The sequence below is a fragment of the Carettochelys insculpta genome, chromosome 2 (genome assembly GCF_033958435.1).
Source record: "Carettochelys insculpta isolate YL-2023 chromosome 2, ASM3395843v1, whole genome shotgun sequence".
In the NCBI taxonomy this organism is placed as follows: Eukaryota; Metazoa; Chordata; order Testudines; family Carettochelyidae; genus Carettochelys; species Carettochelys insculpta.
Window position 1 is genome coordinate 40,128,124 of NC_134138.1, and position 18,629 is coordinate 40,146,752.

At 40.0% G+C, this 18,629-nt stretch overlaps 1 protein-coding gene across 38 annotated transcripts in view; it reads right to left on the reverse strand.

Moving 5' to 3' along the window:
* Positions 1 to 18,629, reverse strand: part of RIMS2 (regulating synaptic membrane exocytosis 2) — a 724,335-nt gene that overhangs the window by 165,016 nt on the left and 540,690 nt on the right. Inside the window, exon 25 of one of the 38 annotated variants that reach the window (XM_074986773.1) lies at positions 10,579 to 10,668. The exons of the other annotated variants lie outside the window; for them this stretch is intronic. Coding sequence (XP_074842874.1) covers positions 10,579 to 10,668 — 90 coding nt within the window. The remainder of the gene's footprint in view (positions 1 to 10,578; positions 10,669 to 18,629) is intronic. 38 annotated transcript variants of the gene reach the window in all.

Sequence of the window (18,629 nt, forward strand, 5' to 3'; positions counted from 1 at the left end):
AGATGAAACTGCTTTAACCTGCCACAAAGCAGGATAATCACATTTCCCATCCAGGCAGATTTAGATTCAACTCCTCACATAGACAAATCTTCCATTGTATTTGAGTGTCTAACAGCTTTGCCATGTTTCACAACCTGATGCTGTCCTCACAATGTAAATAATTGTGTGTAGAAGCACAATGGCATGTTCCAAACCCTAGAACATGGAGAAAATTCCTGGACAGAGATGCTCCAGAATTTTGTATCTCTTATAAATGCATTCAACTAGCATATATATAACTGGCTGTGAAGCAAGTGGCTCCCGGCCTCCAGGATTCAAGAAAAACAGATGGTTTCTGGAGGCCTTGTGAACTATGAAATGGTGGGTTCATGTAGGTGACCTGGGAGTAGTTAAAAGCATGATAATTATTAGAGGGGGAAATGTGAGAATTGCTAGCTAGTCAATTACAATGAAGAGGGAATAAAAATCAGATCTCAGTATAGTACCGCTGCCAAATAGGGACACAACCAGATAACCTAGGTATACTAACTCCTGCACTCACATTTCCTGTTCTTTTCCCAATTATCTAAGATTCCCACTAGTAAAGGCTAGTTCTTTAAGATCCAAAATCATTCACTTAACAATGATTTCAGCAGACAAGACAGCTACTGAGATTTTTCTGCACAAAAATAAGCAGACTTATGATGTAAAACTCCCTTCAGAGGACAAAGAATTGGCATAGTTCCTCTGTAGTCTGATCTTTCAAAGTAAATATATGACTAGGTAAAAACAGAAGAGGAATACGGAGAACGTACAGACAATCCTGCACATAGAAAAGGTAAATCTATAGAAAGAAGATCGGGAAACATATAAAAGAACAGCCTCTAAATAATATGTGTAGCATTTTCTCTTTACTTCATAAAAGATATCCAGTGTGCATCGAAGATCCTGCTTTAGAAATTTCAAGGGATATGACTGATCACATGGTCCTTACAAACCCAGACCTCATCACTGAGAGCATTGAATGCCATTAGGCAGCTGGCTTTTAGCTCATGCTGTAGGCACATGGCTCTAGTCCCTAAGGTCACAGGTTAATTCCCTACAATGGAAGATGGAGGTCTGTCAGCCTTACAACAGGATACAAGAGACACAAATGAGAAATGCAGAAAGATTGCAATTATGCATTAGGATTAAGAATATAGTTTGGGATCAATATCGACGAATACTTTAAGCCTAAGAATTTTCCCACCATCTTCTATGGTAGAGACTGATCCATTTAATTCTTTCATTTCTCCACATCTTAATTATAATTTTAACTTGTTTCCCAATGCCTTTGCTTGGCTCCAAAGCATTTCTTGTCAAACATGCATCTGGCTACTACGACTTCAATAGACTTTCTAAAATGGTATTTCTTATGGTTCTGAGTTATTTCATTTTATGTTTACCTTTTTACTTACAATTCACCCTCACCGGACCCAGCTCACAGTTCACTATATACATTTAGGGTGCATCTACATGTGTCGCTTCTTCCGGAAGCGGCATGGTAATGAGCAGTGTGGAAGATGCTAATGCGGTGCAGATGTAAATTTCCTGCACCTGATTTGCATACGGCCACGTGAGTCAGAATCCAGAAGAAGCTCTTCCAGACTCCAAAGTACAGGTGTTGATGTGTGACCTGCAGAAATCTCCTGGAAGTAAACTCTCCTGCTGGAAACCTCTTCCTCAAAATTTTGGAAGGAGGGTTTCCCTCCAGAAGATCCCCATGGGCTGTGTGTCCACACATGTATTTTAGAGTTTCTTCTGGACTCCAAATCACATGGCCACATACTAATGAGGAGCAGGAAATTTACATCCATGCCTTATTAGCATCTTCCAGTCTGCTCATTACCATACCACTTCCAGAAGAAGCAGCACATGTAGACTCAGCTATAATGTATAAGGTTATATTGTCAACTGAATCCTGCAACAAACTGGATGAGATTCATTATGCCAGAGCAGATTATGGCATGGGGGAAAGTCCTTCAGGACAGGGCTGCCTCAGTACAAGGTTCCCCGCAACCTCCACAATGCCAGCAGTCCTGTTGACAGTCCAATGCAGTCTCTACACCAGATAGCCTGTCCAGGGACTGTGCTGAATTAGTGGCTCCCTGAAGCCTGTACAGCCTGGGTTCCTAAAGTGCTCTTGGTAAAAACGAAAGCCTCCTACCTAAAACTTTCAAGGGGATCCTGGCAAGATTGATCCACTGTATGTGCATATGGCAGCAGTAGTGCACAGAGGGTGGGTTGAAAAAAGTGGATAGTCACAGTGCTCCTATGCTGCTGTGCTGATACTGGGCTGTAGCTTTGGCCCATTGGAGTCATTATAATATAGTGTGGCCTCAACTTGAGGATGACCCCTCATATGGGGCACAGAACAGCAGGGGGCTTTCCTCTCTAGCACCTTCAGTAGGTCCACTGCCTTTGCTTATTACTCAGCCCTCCAGCTGAGAAGTGTCTATTTCAGACACCTTCTGGAGTAACAAAATTCTAAAGAATCAAGCTCTCCCCTTGTCCTTGTTCTAAACCAGAGGTCAGCAACATCTTGGAGTGGGTGCCAAGAGTGGCATGTGAGCCAATTTTCATCAGAAGCAGGAGCTCAGCCCCGCACTTCCTCCTCCATGTAGCTGGGAGCTTGCCTGTGCATTGACAAAAGACCAGCTAATGCCACCAACCACCAGCTAAACGGTAAAGCACTGCATCTTCATTTATTTGTTAATGAAGATGTTGTAAGTAGGACTATTAGTGGCTTTAGAAAGTATCACCTGCACTCCGCCTCAAAAATGTTGACCCCTGTACTAAACCCTTTCCCAGTGTCCCACTGTTTTTCCCCAGATTCTGTACTGATTGCTTTCCTGCCTCACCTATGTCTTCCTGAGGTCTCGAAACTCCAACCATCTTTGGCACTGGGGTCCTTCTGAAAAACTTCCCTGAATTCTCTCAGTCAATTTATTAGTCCCCTATTCCTGACAGTAATCATGTGACTCTTCTTTAGCCCTTAGCCCCTCCCTCTCCAGCCATCAAGTAGCTATCTAATTCTTCACCAGGTAAAATGAAAGAGGTTAACCGGACCCTTAATCCTTTCTTGCCTGTGATGGGAGTTTCAGCCCATCAAAGGCCAATACTGTGCAACTGCTTTGAAGAGAAGGGTAAAATGCGTTGCTGACAGCAGAATTTGACTTTATACACCTTGTCACTGGTTCTGATGTCTGAGAAGGAATGAATCTAGCTTGTTACTCAGAATTCAAGTTAAGTTTACCAAACTATGAAAAAATATTTTTATCTGTAAAAGAGCAGAACTGAAATGGAAATCACTGACACACAATAAATATATAGTACAACTCTTTAAAAGCCACTTTCCAGAACCTTTAAAGCACTGGTTTGAACTATCTTCTCCTGCTTTCATATTTAAGTCATATTGGCTGTGTCTAGACTAGCCCCCAACTTCAAAGGGTTAATTAGGGCGTTGGGAGATTACTAATGAAGTGCTGTGGTACATATGCAGCACTTCATTAGGCTAAATCTTCTGCATGGCAACTTCGAAGTGCTGGATTACATGTAGCCATGGGTCAAAATTCTGAGGACTAAAGGGACTTTGAAGTAGCACCGGCACTTTGAAGTACCCATGGCTGACCCGTGGCTACATGCAAGCTGGCACTTTGAAGTTTCACACTTCGAAGTTGCCGCGGGGCAGATTTAGCCTAACGAAGTGCTGCATATGCACCACAGCTCTTCATTAGTAAACTCCCAAAACACCCTAATTACCACGCCCCTTCGAAGCTGGGGGCTAGTCTAGACACAGCCATTTCTACATAAATCTCCTTAAGGTTCTGTTACAATAACAGATTTTGTAGAATGATTTAAATCAGGGGTTTAGATATTCTACAATATCAAAGTGATATGTGTAGAATCAGACCCTAAATAGATTAGGCAGAATAGATAAACCGCTCTCTGGGAAATAGTACTAGGGACCTTATCGAGATTAATATGGTAAGGCTATGTCTACACTACAGCATAAGGTTGATTTTAAGGCTTAGCTTGATTTTACAATGTGACTGTCTTCACTGCAAGTACCATTTGGTCAATTTTAAGGAGCACTAATGTCGACATTCTTGCATCGACCATCTAATGAGGCGTAACACCAAGTTATAATTTAAAATGTCAGATTGTTAGTGTAGAAAAAGTGTTTCTCTGAACCAATTTTATCAGCATCCAGAGGTATCCCACAATGCCCCTCAGAGTATATGGTCTGTCCACTTTCACTTCCCCTGCTCTCCAGGTGTGCAGGAAGTAGTAAACAGGAAGCCTGGCATTTTTAATTCACTTTTTTATGATCAGCATGGTGATTGCATCTAGCCATGAAAGAGAGCCCCAGCATGGAGCCATCAGGAGAGAAAGAATCTCAGTTTGGCTGATGGGCTAGTGCCTGCCCCAAAACACATGGCAGCTTGGCTGTTGGGACCAGACAGCAGCACATCAGACAGCATGTCCTGCCTGGTGTGGGGTGCAGGCTCCTTCCCTGCTCAGGATGTAACAGGAGAGGCTGAAAAACTCCTCTTCTGTGCTTCACATTTGTGTGGGGCACTCACCCCCCCAGGTGCCATGCAGTCAGGGGTCTAGCCCCCACTGCACCATGTAGCTAGTCCCACTCTCCCACAGGCGCCATGCGTCTGGCAGGCCAGCCCCCACCTCCACACACCACATGGTGTCCAGGATGTGGCGGTTGTGCTTGTAGGAGAGGCTGAGAAACTTCTGTGCTGCAAATTTGTATGGGGCTGCCCCTATCCCAAACAGATGCCATGTGGCTGGCAGGCTAGTCCCTGCCCCACCACACCACGTGCTGGCTGTGCAGTGCGGATCATGCTTACAGACAACAGCACACACTGCACATTTTCCAGGGGCTCACCGAACACCAGGAGGCTGGTTCCCACTGCAGCAAAGATTTTCGGGGGCTGGCTGACCCCTGTGAGGCAACACACACTGGGGGGTGGCTTCCCCACTGGGAAATATTTTTGGGGTCTCTTGCTGTGGGGGGTATGGCTCCTCCCATGGCAAAGATTTTCAGGGGCTGGCTGGCCCCAGTGAGGCAACATGCACTGGCGAGGATGAGTAATAAGAAACCAGATGACTGCACCATGTCAACAGGAGCCTCAGCTCACCCCTGCCACCTGAGCTTAGTTGTGGGGTTGTGAGGGCCATCCCCACTGGCCGCATCTATTTTTAGCACTGCCCCCCCACTTAGACACACAAGTGATAGAGCAACATCAACAGCTCACGGGGGGGCTGGCCCCACAGGGGGCAGTGTGAATTTTCTGGGCTGGCCCCCTCACCTAATAGGAAACCAAGAGATTGCACCAAGTCAAAAGTAGTCTCAGCGTTTGCTGCATTTTACTAGGGAAATTTGAGGTACCTGTTGACATGTTTCCCTCCCTACCTTTCTGCATGTGATCTGGTTTTAATGCACTGTTATTGTAAACATGTGGGTTTGAAGTTCCCTGCCTTGTGAAAGGTGTTCTTTCACTGGGAGAAAAGTGTGGCACCTGTTGACATGGCACAGTCAGAGGTGTGCTCCCAGAGTACATTTTCTAAGAGTGCTTCCACTTCTGAAGCCCTGTTTGGTTTTCTTTTCCTTGGGATTCCCTACCTTCCTTCTCTGTGAAAAATATTAAGTCTTTCCCTGTTCACATGGATCCAGATTCTTTCAGTGTTTGGTGTTCTTTCACCAGGGGAAATCTAGTCGAGCAACCTGTTGACATGGTTAAGTCATGGTTTTCTTTCCCCTGAGATTCCCTACTTTTCCTTATTTTCATCTGAAAAATGGCCATTGCTTTCAACGGGAGGGGAATGAGGGCAATGCAGTCTGGGAAGATGAGAGTGGGTGCTCTCAGGACACATTTGTTAAAAGGTCCGTAATGCAGACAACTCAAACAATTTCTCTCACTGGGGAAAGAGATGTCTCAAAAATGTCCATTTGTTTTCAAAGGGAGGGGAGTGAGAGCAATGCAATGTGGAAAGATGACATCACACACCCACAACCACTTGTGGCGCATTTTTTCCTGTAGAGAACCAGACAAAACCCAGAATGTAATTGGGCTGAGGGAACTGTGGGTTCCCAAAATGCACTGCTGCAACAGTTGAACTTTGGTGATTTAGTGGGGCTACACACCCTAAGTCGATTTTGTGGGGAATTGCGGATGATCAACTTCGATTTTATAAAACCCAGTGTTACAAAGTCAACTTTAATTCAACTTTATTTCATAGTATATACATAGCCTGAGTGTTGTTTAATCTTTTTATACAAAACAACACCGTTCCGGTCAATTATATCTAATTTCTATATGGAAAATAATGAAAGTGTTTAAGTTTAGATCTGCAACATTAGTCCATTTTCTTTAATGATACTTTCAGAATTTGGTACTTAGACCCTGGCTACATTAAAGATTTGGCTGAGATCAGGTAATGAGTTTGTGTCACTTAATGATTATGTTTCTCCAATTTATATTTTCTTTCATTATCCTCAAATAAGGCCATTTCAGGGTTACAGCACAGTTTGCACTACATCATTTCTATGTCCACTACTATATTTTATCATCTCTGGTACAGTTTTATCCTTAAATTACCTGAAATAGTTATCTCTTTTTCAAACATTTTTGCATATACATGCAGATATATTCTGTGAACAATATGAAGTTATCATTTTAAATTTGAATTAAAATATTTCTACTTAAAACACACTAGAGAGCATATCCTTGTCCTGATTATTTCTGTTAGCTTTATTTTCTGATTACTTTTTGGCTATCATATCACATCTTTTGTTTTATGTAAGTCTCTAGCATTTGTTTTTGTGCAGAAAATAAACCAAATGGGAACCAAGTTTAAACTGATGCAATGTAATGTTACAGAGTCTACAGAAAGACAACCTGAAAAAATATCTTTCAGAGAAACGTGAACTGTTTCACTATTCAGAAAAATGGTTAAGTCTTAGCAATGCAGTAATTTTTGGCTGCTGATTATTTTAACATAAACATTCAGCTCATGTGCTTATCCAGTTTTCTGGATGTAGAAATGGGTATTGAATGGGGGAAACTGGGTACTGAATGGGTGAAAGCTATAATTATTAACATGAGAAATTAACATTTCAAGATTTCCCCCCAAAACTCAAGTGAAGTCCTCCTTGACTCACAATAGAAGGAAGACAAAAGGTATGTCTTCCCCATTACCAAAAGCCTCACTCACTCCTCAGTTTAAAGAACCCAAACTGCATCCCTCCATTTTCAATGTGTATATCTTAATGCAACTTCTATTTACACAGCTGTAAAACCTTCCCACTTCCCTTCTGACAAATGTTACAATGCAATTTTGATTAAATTCTGTGTCACCCTGAAATGAAAATTGGAGGCATTTAAAAACTTGAAAACATTCTGTAATTCAGATTTTACTGTTTCTCAGATCAAACTAATCATACAAGGAATAACATACTGACAGAATTAGTAATCTTTTATATTTAACTAAATCTCTCTGGTTTCCAATTTACTTGGAGTTGACCTACAATCAAACAAAATGAGGAAGGAATGTATATGGCTAACTGGTTTCCCTTCAGCAAACTCCCTGAATCTTATCTAAAATTTGCTGCATTCCTCCTCAGAAAATCAGAAGGCAGGGACCCTCCCCACCTCAACTAATTTTTTATCACAAAAATCTCAGTATCAATCCCAGTAATCAGGCAACAGCAACAGTTACTAGCAACATTATTTAATTCAAGTTTTGTAGTCTTCCAGCCTGGTCATTGGCCACCCAAGCTAGAGGACTGAAACAATCTGCTTGGTGTGGTTGTGTAACAGTGCCTACTATAACTGCTTTGTTATTGGCTGATAACCCTCTTGCACAGGGGGAATCCCAAAATGGTTGACTAAGCTAGGTTTACAGTGCTGCAATAGCAAAACAGTGCAAAGCTGCTCAAAAGGCAGTCCAGAATCTGGTCCAGAATTTTTAAACCATTGTAGGGCTTCTACAAGCAGCTTCACAAATCTTGGTCTATATTTCATCCTTAACCATTCCTTAAACTTGTCTAGCACTTATTTCTTACCTGTCCTTCCTTACAGTCTCACCATTATTGATGCAAGACCCTTCTACTCTTCAGCTCCTACCACTGGAAAATCCTGCATTATTTCTTCACCTTTCACTCTCTTGGCTTGTTTCAAATATAAACATCTACATTTTCTCTGCTTTATCTTAATGTCTGACAATTCTGCAACTGCAGAGAATTCTGAGATACAGTGTCTATGTCTACACCAGCCCCCCCCCCGCTTTTGAAAGGGGGATGCTAAAGAGGCACTTCAATGAGACTTAATGGTGGCTACGGCACTTCATCAGTGCTGCTTTCGATCACGCGTGGATCGTCTACACACGGTCCTTTCTGAAAGGACTCCACACACTTCAAAATCCCCTTATTCCTATTTGGTTATATTCCTATTTGGTTATAGGAATAAGGGGATTTTGAAGTGTGTGGGGTCCTTTCGTAAAGGATCCCATGTAGACAAGCCATGTGTGATCGAAAGCGGCACTTTTGAAGTGCCGCATCCTGCATTATGCTAATAAGGCACTGCCTATTCATTTCAGCACCTCATTAGCATATCCAAAAGTGTCTCATTGGCACCCCCCTTTCAAAGCGGGGGGCTAGTGTAAACATAGCCAGTAAGTTTGACAGTATGTTCGAAAGATGGCCTGCATAAGCAGGATTGGAAGGAATGCTTCCATTACAGCTAGCAGGGATGGGGGAGAAACTTGAGAACGGATGAAGTCATATTTTTTAGAACTTTACAACCTGACGCAGAGCACAAAGAAGTCAACAGAGAGACTCCTATTTACTCCGAATGACTTTGGATTGACCCTTGAATACTGCACTCCTAAGGCTGAACCTTTGCAAACTATGCCCCCAAATTCTATCCTAGTCTATGTTACTCATACAGGCTGGGTCTACACGTGCCCCTTCCTTTCGAAAGGGGCATGTTAATGAGCAGGTTTGAAATATGCTAATGAGGCACTGCAATGAATATGCAGCACCTCATTAGCATAATGGCAGCCACGGCGATTCAAAAGTGCGGCTTTGCGAATCACACACCGCCCATGGAGACGGAACCTTCTGAAAGGAGCCCCCCCATTTTCAAAAGCCCTTCTTCCGATCACCGGATAGGAAGAAGGGCTTTCGAAAACTGGGGGGGCTCCTTTCAGAAGGTTCCGTCTCCATGGGCAGCGCACGATTTGAAAATCCGCATTTTTGAGTTGCCGTGGCTGCCATTATGCTAATGAGGTGCTGCATATTCATTGCAGCGCCTCATTAGCATATTTTGAACCTGCTCATTAACATGCCCCTTTCGAAAGGAAGGGGCATGTGTAGATCCAGCCATACTCTGCTTATTGCTATAATATCTCATTGCCTTCTGGTAGTGATGTGACTTGACACCTGCCACATGTTTCTTGATCTCTCATGTTCTCCCCAAGAAAGTTATGCTCACTGCACTGTCTTGTTCAGGTAAGGTGTTTTTGTTTAGAAATGTGTCTTCCACTTGGAGCAGAAGACAGCATGATTTGCAATAGTCATAAGCTGGTTAATTCATTTCACAGTATAAGACTAGGGCTAAGTTTACACTAGTCCAGAAGATGGATCATCTCAGGGTTGATCTTCCAGGATTCGATTTAATTCATCTGGTAGCAATGTGTGAAATTGACCTCTCAGGGGTTGCAGTCAACCTGTATACTCCTCACGAGATGCAAGAAGTAAGGGAGGTCAGTGTGAGAAACTCTCCTGTTGATCTTCTCCAGTAGGGATGGCCAAGTAAGCCGAGTGCAGATACGTTGATTTTCGCTATGCAGTTGCTGTAGCTAGAACTCCATATCTGCAGTCGACTTACTTTGTTTAGTGTAGATGTAGCCTAACTCCTAAAAAATTGTCTTATGAATGGAGAAGCTTTATCCATACTGCAGATCGGTACACACAAGCTTTAAGTGCATTGTAAACTTTCAGTATATGAATAGACCCATTGAGCTCGAGGCTATCCACATCTCTGCGGGATGGAGAACACATTTCCAAACTCAGCTCTTCTCTTAGAGATATGCAAAGGTTAGCACTGAAAAAACAGTGATTTTTCAACTTTGTTTAGGCGTTAAGTGACGTCGGACTTAGCAGGAAGGATTCTATTTAAGATGTTGGGATGACTAGTGCCCCACCACTTTATATGCAGCATATACCTTTGTTGGGATTAACCAAGATAAGGACTGGCAGAACTCATATACATGTATAAGTCAACTGAAACTGAAAAGCAAGCTAATGCTAATATTAAGCCAATTTATTTCTTTTTCTAATGCATGTGCAGTCTAACACAATTGATTACTTTTACTAATCTAAAACAGAACTGGTACATAACTAAAAGTCTCTACATACTAAAAATCTCACACCAAAGTGAAAAAAATAAGGTACATAAAGCACACACTCATTACAAAAGCATGAAATGTAATGCTTCTAAAGTCTCATGCTTTTATGTGGTTTTCCAAACCCTGACAAACCTGGCTCAGAATGGTGTTTCTTTTTCGGCAATGATATGTCATCAGTTATTGTACCATTCACCTTTTTCTGCTGGTCCTCCCATGTAACTTCTAGTATAAACCAAAAGAAATCAGAGCTTGTCAGAAACATTTTTAACTTCTATTATACGATACCTAACATCATTTGGAACAGCTTTATCTAAATAGATAGACTTTAATTGTCAGGGCAAAACTTGAGTTCTTTAATTACATTTTTAGCAAATATGTTAACATACAGAATATGACATACCATGTATATTATTCCCCATATGATCTATCAAATACTTTGATCGCTCTCTCTGCTGTCCTTAACATTGTATATAGGAAAAAGTAATATTATATTGGACAGTTATTCTTCAATTTTAAGAGATTTGTGTTTATTTATAATCTACAGAGTGTTAGGATATTTTTAGATTTCTGTATATTAAAATACCTTTACCAAATTATATTGGTAAGAAGGCTTTGCAAATTCATAACTCAAACAAAAATAAAATGATGAGCCATGTATGTTTTTATTAAATCAACAGACTATTACTGACAAACACATAATTTGAGTTAACTCCATTCTCTTTTAAAATATTTATGCTAAAATAGCTGAGGTTTCCATTTGAAAAAAACCCCAACAACCATAACTATTCAGTGTTTTAATGTGTAGTTTACTATATGTTTTTGGGTTTGGTTATGTTTCATTTAAGCTGCATGTGCACTATAGAGTTTTCTTAACAAAACAGGGGTTTGTCAACAAAACTCATGGAGCATCTAACCTTAATATGCATTCTGTCAAGAAACTGTAGACAGAACACAGCAGTTTTCTTGGGAGAGCTCTGTCATTTCCGTATGCAGCAGAATGCCTCTGTTGACAGAACCTGTCAACAAAACTATAGTGTAGTGGCTCCCGCATGCCCTCTACCGACAGACAGGGCTTCCAGTTCACTGGGTAGCCCTGTTTGCAGAGCTTCCAGTTGGCTGTTTTGTTGAGAGAGTGCCAGGCAGTCTGGCTGCTCTCAGTCGATGGATTGGATTGCTCTTTCAAGCTGCTTTTATGTGTAGACACAATCTGTCGACAGAGGTTTTGTCAATTTCTGTGGACAGATCACTGTAGTGTAGACACAGATACTCAATTAGCATTGTCATATTGTGAAAATGGCCTCCACTTCCTGGGCCCTCATCTACTTAGCCCAGACCTGTCCTGGCTATGAGACAGGTGCCTCTCCCCCATCTGTAACCACTGGAGCCACATCGATCTTGAAGAGGAGCCTCTCACTTAGTCCCAAGCTGCTACGGTTAGAGAGGGCTGGGGCAGCATATATCCTGAACCCCTCATGCCCAACTCCAGCCCAGAGCCCACACTCCCAGACACGGCCCTCACAATGCACCTCAACCCTCTGCCCCAGTCCAGGGTCCCTTCCCACCCCCAAACCCCTCAAAGCCGTCCCCTTCATGCACTGGCTGTATGTGGAATGACTTTAGTTATGGGCTGTTATTGGTGGAGATAATGAAAGTCATTCCTCACATGGACATAAAAAATTAGATGGAACACTGACCATCACAATCATCTAGTCTCATTCTTTTGTCTAAAAAATCAGTTTGTGACTCTAGTGGAAATGTGTACGTATAACATTCATTAGGGCTTATGAAGAGTTGTACTGTTCATCTTTCGGGCACTTATAAAAATCAAGACATCTCTATATATTTTGAAATATCACTATAGCTAATACTCTAATATAGTCTAGTTTAATTTTTTTCCTCCAGTTATATTTTCTTTGACAGACTTTGGGCAGTTCAATTATTTATAGGAACAAATCACTTAGGCTGCATCTACACTTGCATTCCTCTTTCGAAAGAGGCATGCAAATGAGGGAAATGGAAAATGCGAATGAGGTACAGATTTACATATGTCACCTCATCTGCATTTTCTTCTTTCGAAAGAAGAAAAGCAGCGTAGACACTGCTCTTTTGAAAGTAAACCCCATCTTCGAAAAAACTCTTCCTCCCTTTTTTTATGGGAAGACGGATTCTTTTGACAATGGGGTTTACTTTCGAAAGATCAGTGTCTATACTGCTTTTTGTCTTTTGAAAGAAGCTCTTTTGAAAGAAGAAAATGCAAAAGAGGTGCCAGATATGTAAATCTGTACCTCGTTTGCATTTTTGATTTCCCTCATTTGCATGCCTCTTTCGAAAGAGGAATGCAAGTGTAGATACAGAATTAGTAACTTTGAGAATCCTTATCAGAATACTCTCTAAATGGAAATACCACTCAGGCCTGGTTAATTTTTTAGTATAATGTTATATTGGTGGCTTATTCCATTTTTGAAGGTGGGCGGAGAGAGAGAGTGTATACAAGCTTTCCTAGTCCTCAAAAATGAAAATAATTTAAAAGAAATTACAGTAAATTCTTTTATATCTGGCAGCCCTAGGATGGGGAGGTTACCAGATATTCAAATATTCTGGATAATAGAGAGGTATACTTAGCAATGTGTAACACAAAATTAAAATAAGATCAGATATTAAGAAGCAAGCAAAAATGTATGCAGAGTACTTTATTTACCAACAACAGTAGTATTGTACACTGTAAACTTACACTATATGCACTGTATTTAGTGTACTTATGGAAAACTTAACTAAAATTTGCTTATGGTTGAAATGTCATTTATTTGAGAGTTCCAGATAACAGAATGCCAGATATGAAAGAGCTTACTGTATTTATGTACCTTAACTCAAGCTAGATACTTAGCTGAACACTGGTTGCAATACCACTTAATTGATATCATCTCTTCCCCAAACCAAAATATATTTCTTTGGTGAGTATAAATATAATTGATTTTGCCAAATATTAAGAAACACTAGATACACTTTATAAGATTATAAAATCAATACACTTAAAGTAATAGTTTAATGGGCAAATAGTGCGTTTGAGTTGTATGAATATATTTAAATAACAATCAGCAAATATTAGCGAGACAAGGAGGGTGAGGTAATATCTTTTACTTGACCAAGAGCTGGTGCAAATTAGCAAATGTGTTGTTTTGAATACAACTCTTAAGTTGTTTTCTTCACAGCTGGGGAGGTTTTTTTAGTTTTTAACATATCAGGTTTCTTTCTAAAATACGGAAGTTTTGCTCCCTCTTCTGGTTATATGCACATAACACATTAGAAGCAATTATGATGTAGCAGGCCCAATGGCCTGATCCTACAGGATTTACTCCAATGAGTATTCCTCTTAAGATAACGTGTGACTTCAGTAGGTGAGAGGTGCAGGATCAGGCCCAAAATCAAAATGACTGTTTAATGGCTTTTGGTTTGGTTTGGTTTGTTTTCCTGTGGGGAAAACCCCCAAACATCTTCAGGGTCTAAAGTGCATCCACAAATTCTACTGAGTTCATAGAGAGCCTTGCCTGAATCAGGAAAGATGGACTGGGCCAAAAGCCTCCATCAGCATGGTCTTTGATAACATATCTGACAACTAGCAGTGGTCAAGGAATTTAGCAAACATTATAATAAAGAAATGTAGAGGATTATGGACAATACAAATTTGGAAAAAAATTCTATCTTCTGGTCTGCACTATTCCAATATATGTAGCTACATTCATTTTGCCTTCAGTACTATCACAAATGTCACTGAAAGTTCCATGCATGGATGGACAGCAGAATATGAATTGAAACCCCACATTGCAGAATGCTTGCTGCAAATATTGGAGTAAATATGCATTAAAGTTATATTTCAAAGATCCTATACATTAAAAATGTAATAAACAGTGATAAGTCACCAAGATCAGATAGTAATCATCTCAGAGTTCTGAAGAAACACAAATGTGAAACTGCAGAACTACTAACTGTAATCCGTAACTAGCATTTAAGTCAGCTCCTGTATCATATAATTGGAAAATAGCTAATCTAAAGCAGATTTTTGAAAGGGATCTGGGAGATGATTCTGGCAATTACAGACTGGTAAGCTTGATTTCAGTACCAGGAAAACTGACTGAAACTGTAGTGAAGAACAGTACTGTCATAAACATAGGTGAACATAATTTTTGGGCAAGAGTCAACATGCTTTTGTAAAGGGAAATCATACCTCATCAAGCTATTAGAATTCACTGAGGGGGTCAACAAGCATTTGGATGAGGAGGAATACAGTGGACAGAGTGTATTCAGATTTTCAGAAAGTCTTTGACAAGGTTCCTCAGCAAAAGTTCTTAAGCAAAGCAAGCTGTCATGGGATAAGAGGGATAGTCTTGTTATGGACTGGAAGCTAGTTTAAGGATAGGAAAGAAAGGGTAAGTATAAATGGTCAGTTTCAGAATGAACAGAGTTATATGGTGGTGTTACCCAGCGATCTGTACTAGGGTCAATCCTATCCTCATAATCATAAATCATCTGGAAAAGAGGTAAAGAGTCAGGAGGCAAACAGCAAAGAGGTACAATAGGATCTCTCAAAAATGGATGACTGGGCAACAAAATGGAAGATGCAATTTAAAGATGATAAATGCAAAGTAATGCACATTGAAAAATATAATCTCAACTATACCTATAAGATGATGTGGTCTAAAGCAGCTGTTAGCACTCAAGAAAGAGATTTTGGAGTCATTGTGGATAGTTCTTTGAAAACATTCACTCAATGTGCATCGACAGTCAGTAAAGAAAACAGAAACTTGTGACTCATTAAGAAAGGGATAGAGAATAAGAAAGAAAATGTCATCTTGCCTCTATCTAAATCCATTGTATGCCCACATCTTGAATATTGCATGCAGATGTGGATGCTCCATCTCAAAAAAATATATATACTGAAATTGGAAAAGTTTCTAAAAAAAAGGGCAAGAAAAATTATTAGAGGTATGGAACAGCACCCATATGAGAAAAGATTAACAATACTGGATTTTTTCATCTTGGAAAAGAGTCAACTAATTGGGATGTGATTAATATCTATAAAATCATGATGGTGTAGAGAAAGTAGATAAGGAAGTGATATTTACTCCTTCTCATAGCACTAGAATTAGTTATCACCAAATGAAATTAGCCGACAGCAGGTATAAAACAAACAAAAGGAAGTATTTCATCATATAATATGCACTCACCCTTGTACAAGTGCTTGTCAGATTATGTTGTGTATAAAACTATAGTAGGGTTGAAGAAAGAACTAGGTATGCTCATGGCTATTAGCCAAGACTATCAAGGTTGGTGTCCCTATCCTCTGTTCGCCAGGAGCAGGAAATAAGTAACCAGGGATGGATCACTTGATGACTATCGGTTCTGTTCATTCCCTCTGGGTCACTGGCATTGGCCACTTTTGGAAGACAGGATCCTGGGCTAGATGGACCTTTGATTTGACCCAATATAGGTATTTTGAAAATGTATATAAGACCACTTATAAACTCTGAAAATATAAAATTATGAGTCATATTTATATTTCTTGGCACACTTCAGGAAGTCTTTCTGCTTCACAACACAATTCTGCATCCTTAGTGTTAATAATGAATCTGTTTCTTCACGATTTTTTGCATAGATTCATCTACTACCAGAAAACTATAGATTTTGTTCAAACTAGTTAAAATACAGTAGTTTACATATATTGTTTCTTATATTTGCAAGATTGTTAAGATTTTATGTAATTATCATATAGTATGTGGCAATGATGACGAGATCTCATTTAAAACTACATTAAGCAAAGCAACAAATCTTTTAATCTATAGTTCATATTTTCCTGTTTGAATAACAGTTTTATACAGTAAGCTGATCTTGCTTTCTGGAAAAAGTGTGTTCTGAATAAAGCAGTCAAGTTTAGAAAACTACTTAAGAATTTCTTAAACAGAAGGACAATTAAAATTACATACATATTCCCATCTGCTCACAGGAATAAGGGGACTTTGAAGTAGGCGGGGTCCTTTCGAAAAGAAGCCCCGTCTGGACGAGCCGCGTGACGGTGAGCCGCGCCAATTTTGAAGTGCCGTGGCCGCCCGCATGCTACTGAGGCGCTGAATATGTATTTCAGAGCTTCATTAGTAAACTTTGAAATGGCCATTTGCATGGCCATTTCGAAGTTCTGGGCTAGTGTAGACACGGCCTAAATGGGAGCACACCTGAACCATTCTTTTTAAGTGATGAAGCTGAAGAATTGTTCTGTATTATGGTGTCATTAGAAGAATTATTGGAACAAATTGATAAACAATAAATCACCATGACCAGATAGTATTCAACCAAGAGTTCTGACAGAACTGAAATATGGCATTGCAGAGCTACGAACTGTGGTATGTAACCTGACATTTAAATCAACTTCTATACCAAATGACTGAAAGATACCTAACGTAATAAAAACTTTTTTAAAAAAGCCCCAGAGGCAATCCAACCAATTACAATTAAGGGTTTGAAACTATGGTAAAGAACAGAATTATCAGACACATAGATCAGTTCTGTTCAATATACTCATAAATGAGCTGGAAAAAAGCTTAACACTGAGATATGAAAAACTGCAGATGATACAAAGTTATTCAAGGTAGTTAAATTCAAAGCAGACTTGTGAAGAGTTAAAAAGAGGTCTCACAGAATGATGGTGCTGCAAGATGACAGATGAAATTCAATACTGATAAATGCAAAGTAATGCATATTGGAAAACATAATCCCAACCATACATATAAAATAATAGCATCTAAATTAGCTGCTACCACCAAAAAGATTTTCGAATCATTGGGAGCAGTCTTCTGCAGACATCTGCTTAAAGAAACAAACAGAAAGTTAGAAACCAGTAGGAAACTGATAGATAAGACAGAAAATATATGTCTCTATCCATGGTACACCCATATCTTGAATGCTGCATGAAGACGTGGACAGTCCATCTCAAAAGAGATATATTGGAATTGGAAAAGGTACAGAGAAGGCAACAAATATGACTAGGGGTATGGAACAGCTTCTGTATAATGACAGATTAAAAAGACTGGACTCGTCGGCTTGAAAAATAGACATCTAAGGGAGGAGGAGCTGACAGAGATCTATACATTGATCACTAGTATGGAGAAAGTGAATAAGGAAATGGTATTTTTTCCTTCTCATAACACAAGAACTAGGGGTCACCAAATGAACTTAATACGCAGCAGGTTTAAAACAAGCAAAAGGAAGAACTTTTTAACACAGTGCACAGTCAACTTGTGGGACTCTTTGCTGGGGGATGTTGTGAAGACCAAATGCATAATAGGGCTCAAAAAAGAAGTAAATAAGTTCATGGAGGTTAGGTCTCAATGGCTACCAACCAAGCTGGGCAGGGATGCAATGCCATGCTGCGAGTGTTCCAAGCCTCTGCCAAAAACTGGAAGTGAATGACAAGTGATGGATCACTCGATGATTGCCTGGCCTATTCATTCTGCCTGAAGCACCCACCATGGACCATCGTCAGAACACCGGATACATGGTTAGATGGACCATTTCCCTGACCGAGTACAGCTGTTCTTATGTAACATGGTTCATATATCTGATAAACTACAAATAAGTCAGCCAGTTGGAAATTACATTTGGGTCGGCTAGTGGGCAGACAAGGCCACACTGAGCTTAACTTTATTTACAGGAAAAACTTTAATTCTTGAAAATCAGTCAGTATTGCATTCATCTTATTTTTGGAAAAATAAGTGAACCACAGTTATATGACAAGTGTACCAAATAGAAGTACAGTAAAAACATTACATAGATATCTCACCTATAGACAAATAAGGACAAGGCACATGTAGAGAGGAATCCATTATAAAAAGAGTAACACAAAATCCAAATTTTGATTATGATTGTGTTAGTGGAGGCAAAACAAACAACTGAGCAGGATACCTATACACACTACCTCTGTAGGATTTGTACTCGCAAATCCTGAACCCCTGAAAAATTCTAGGGGGTTGAAGATGTGAGGTAACTGGGAGCAGAGGGTATGTCTACGCTTCAAAGTTATTTCAAAAGAACGGCTGTCATTTAAAATAACTGTGCTAGCATCTATAAAACGCAACTGCGATTTTGAAATTATTTTGAAATAGCAGTTGGCTTATTTCCAAATAGGTAAACCTCAT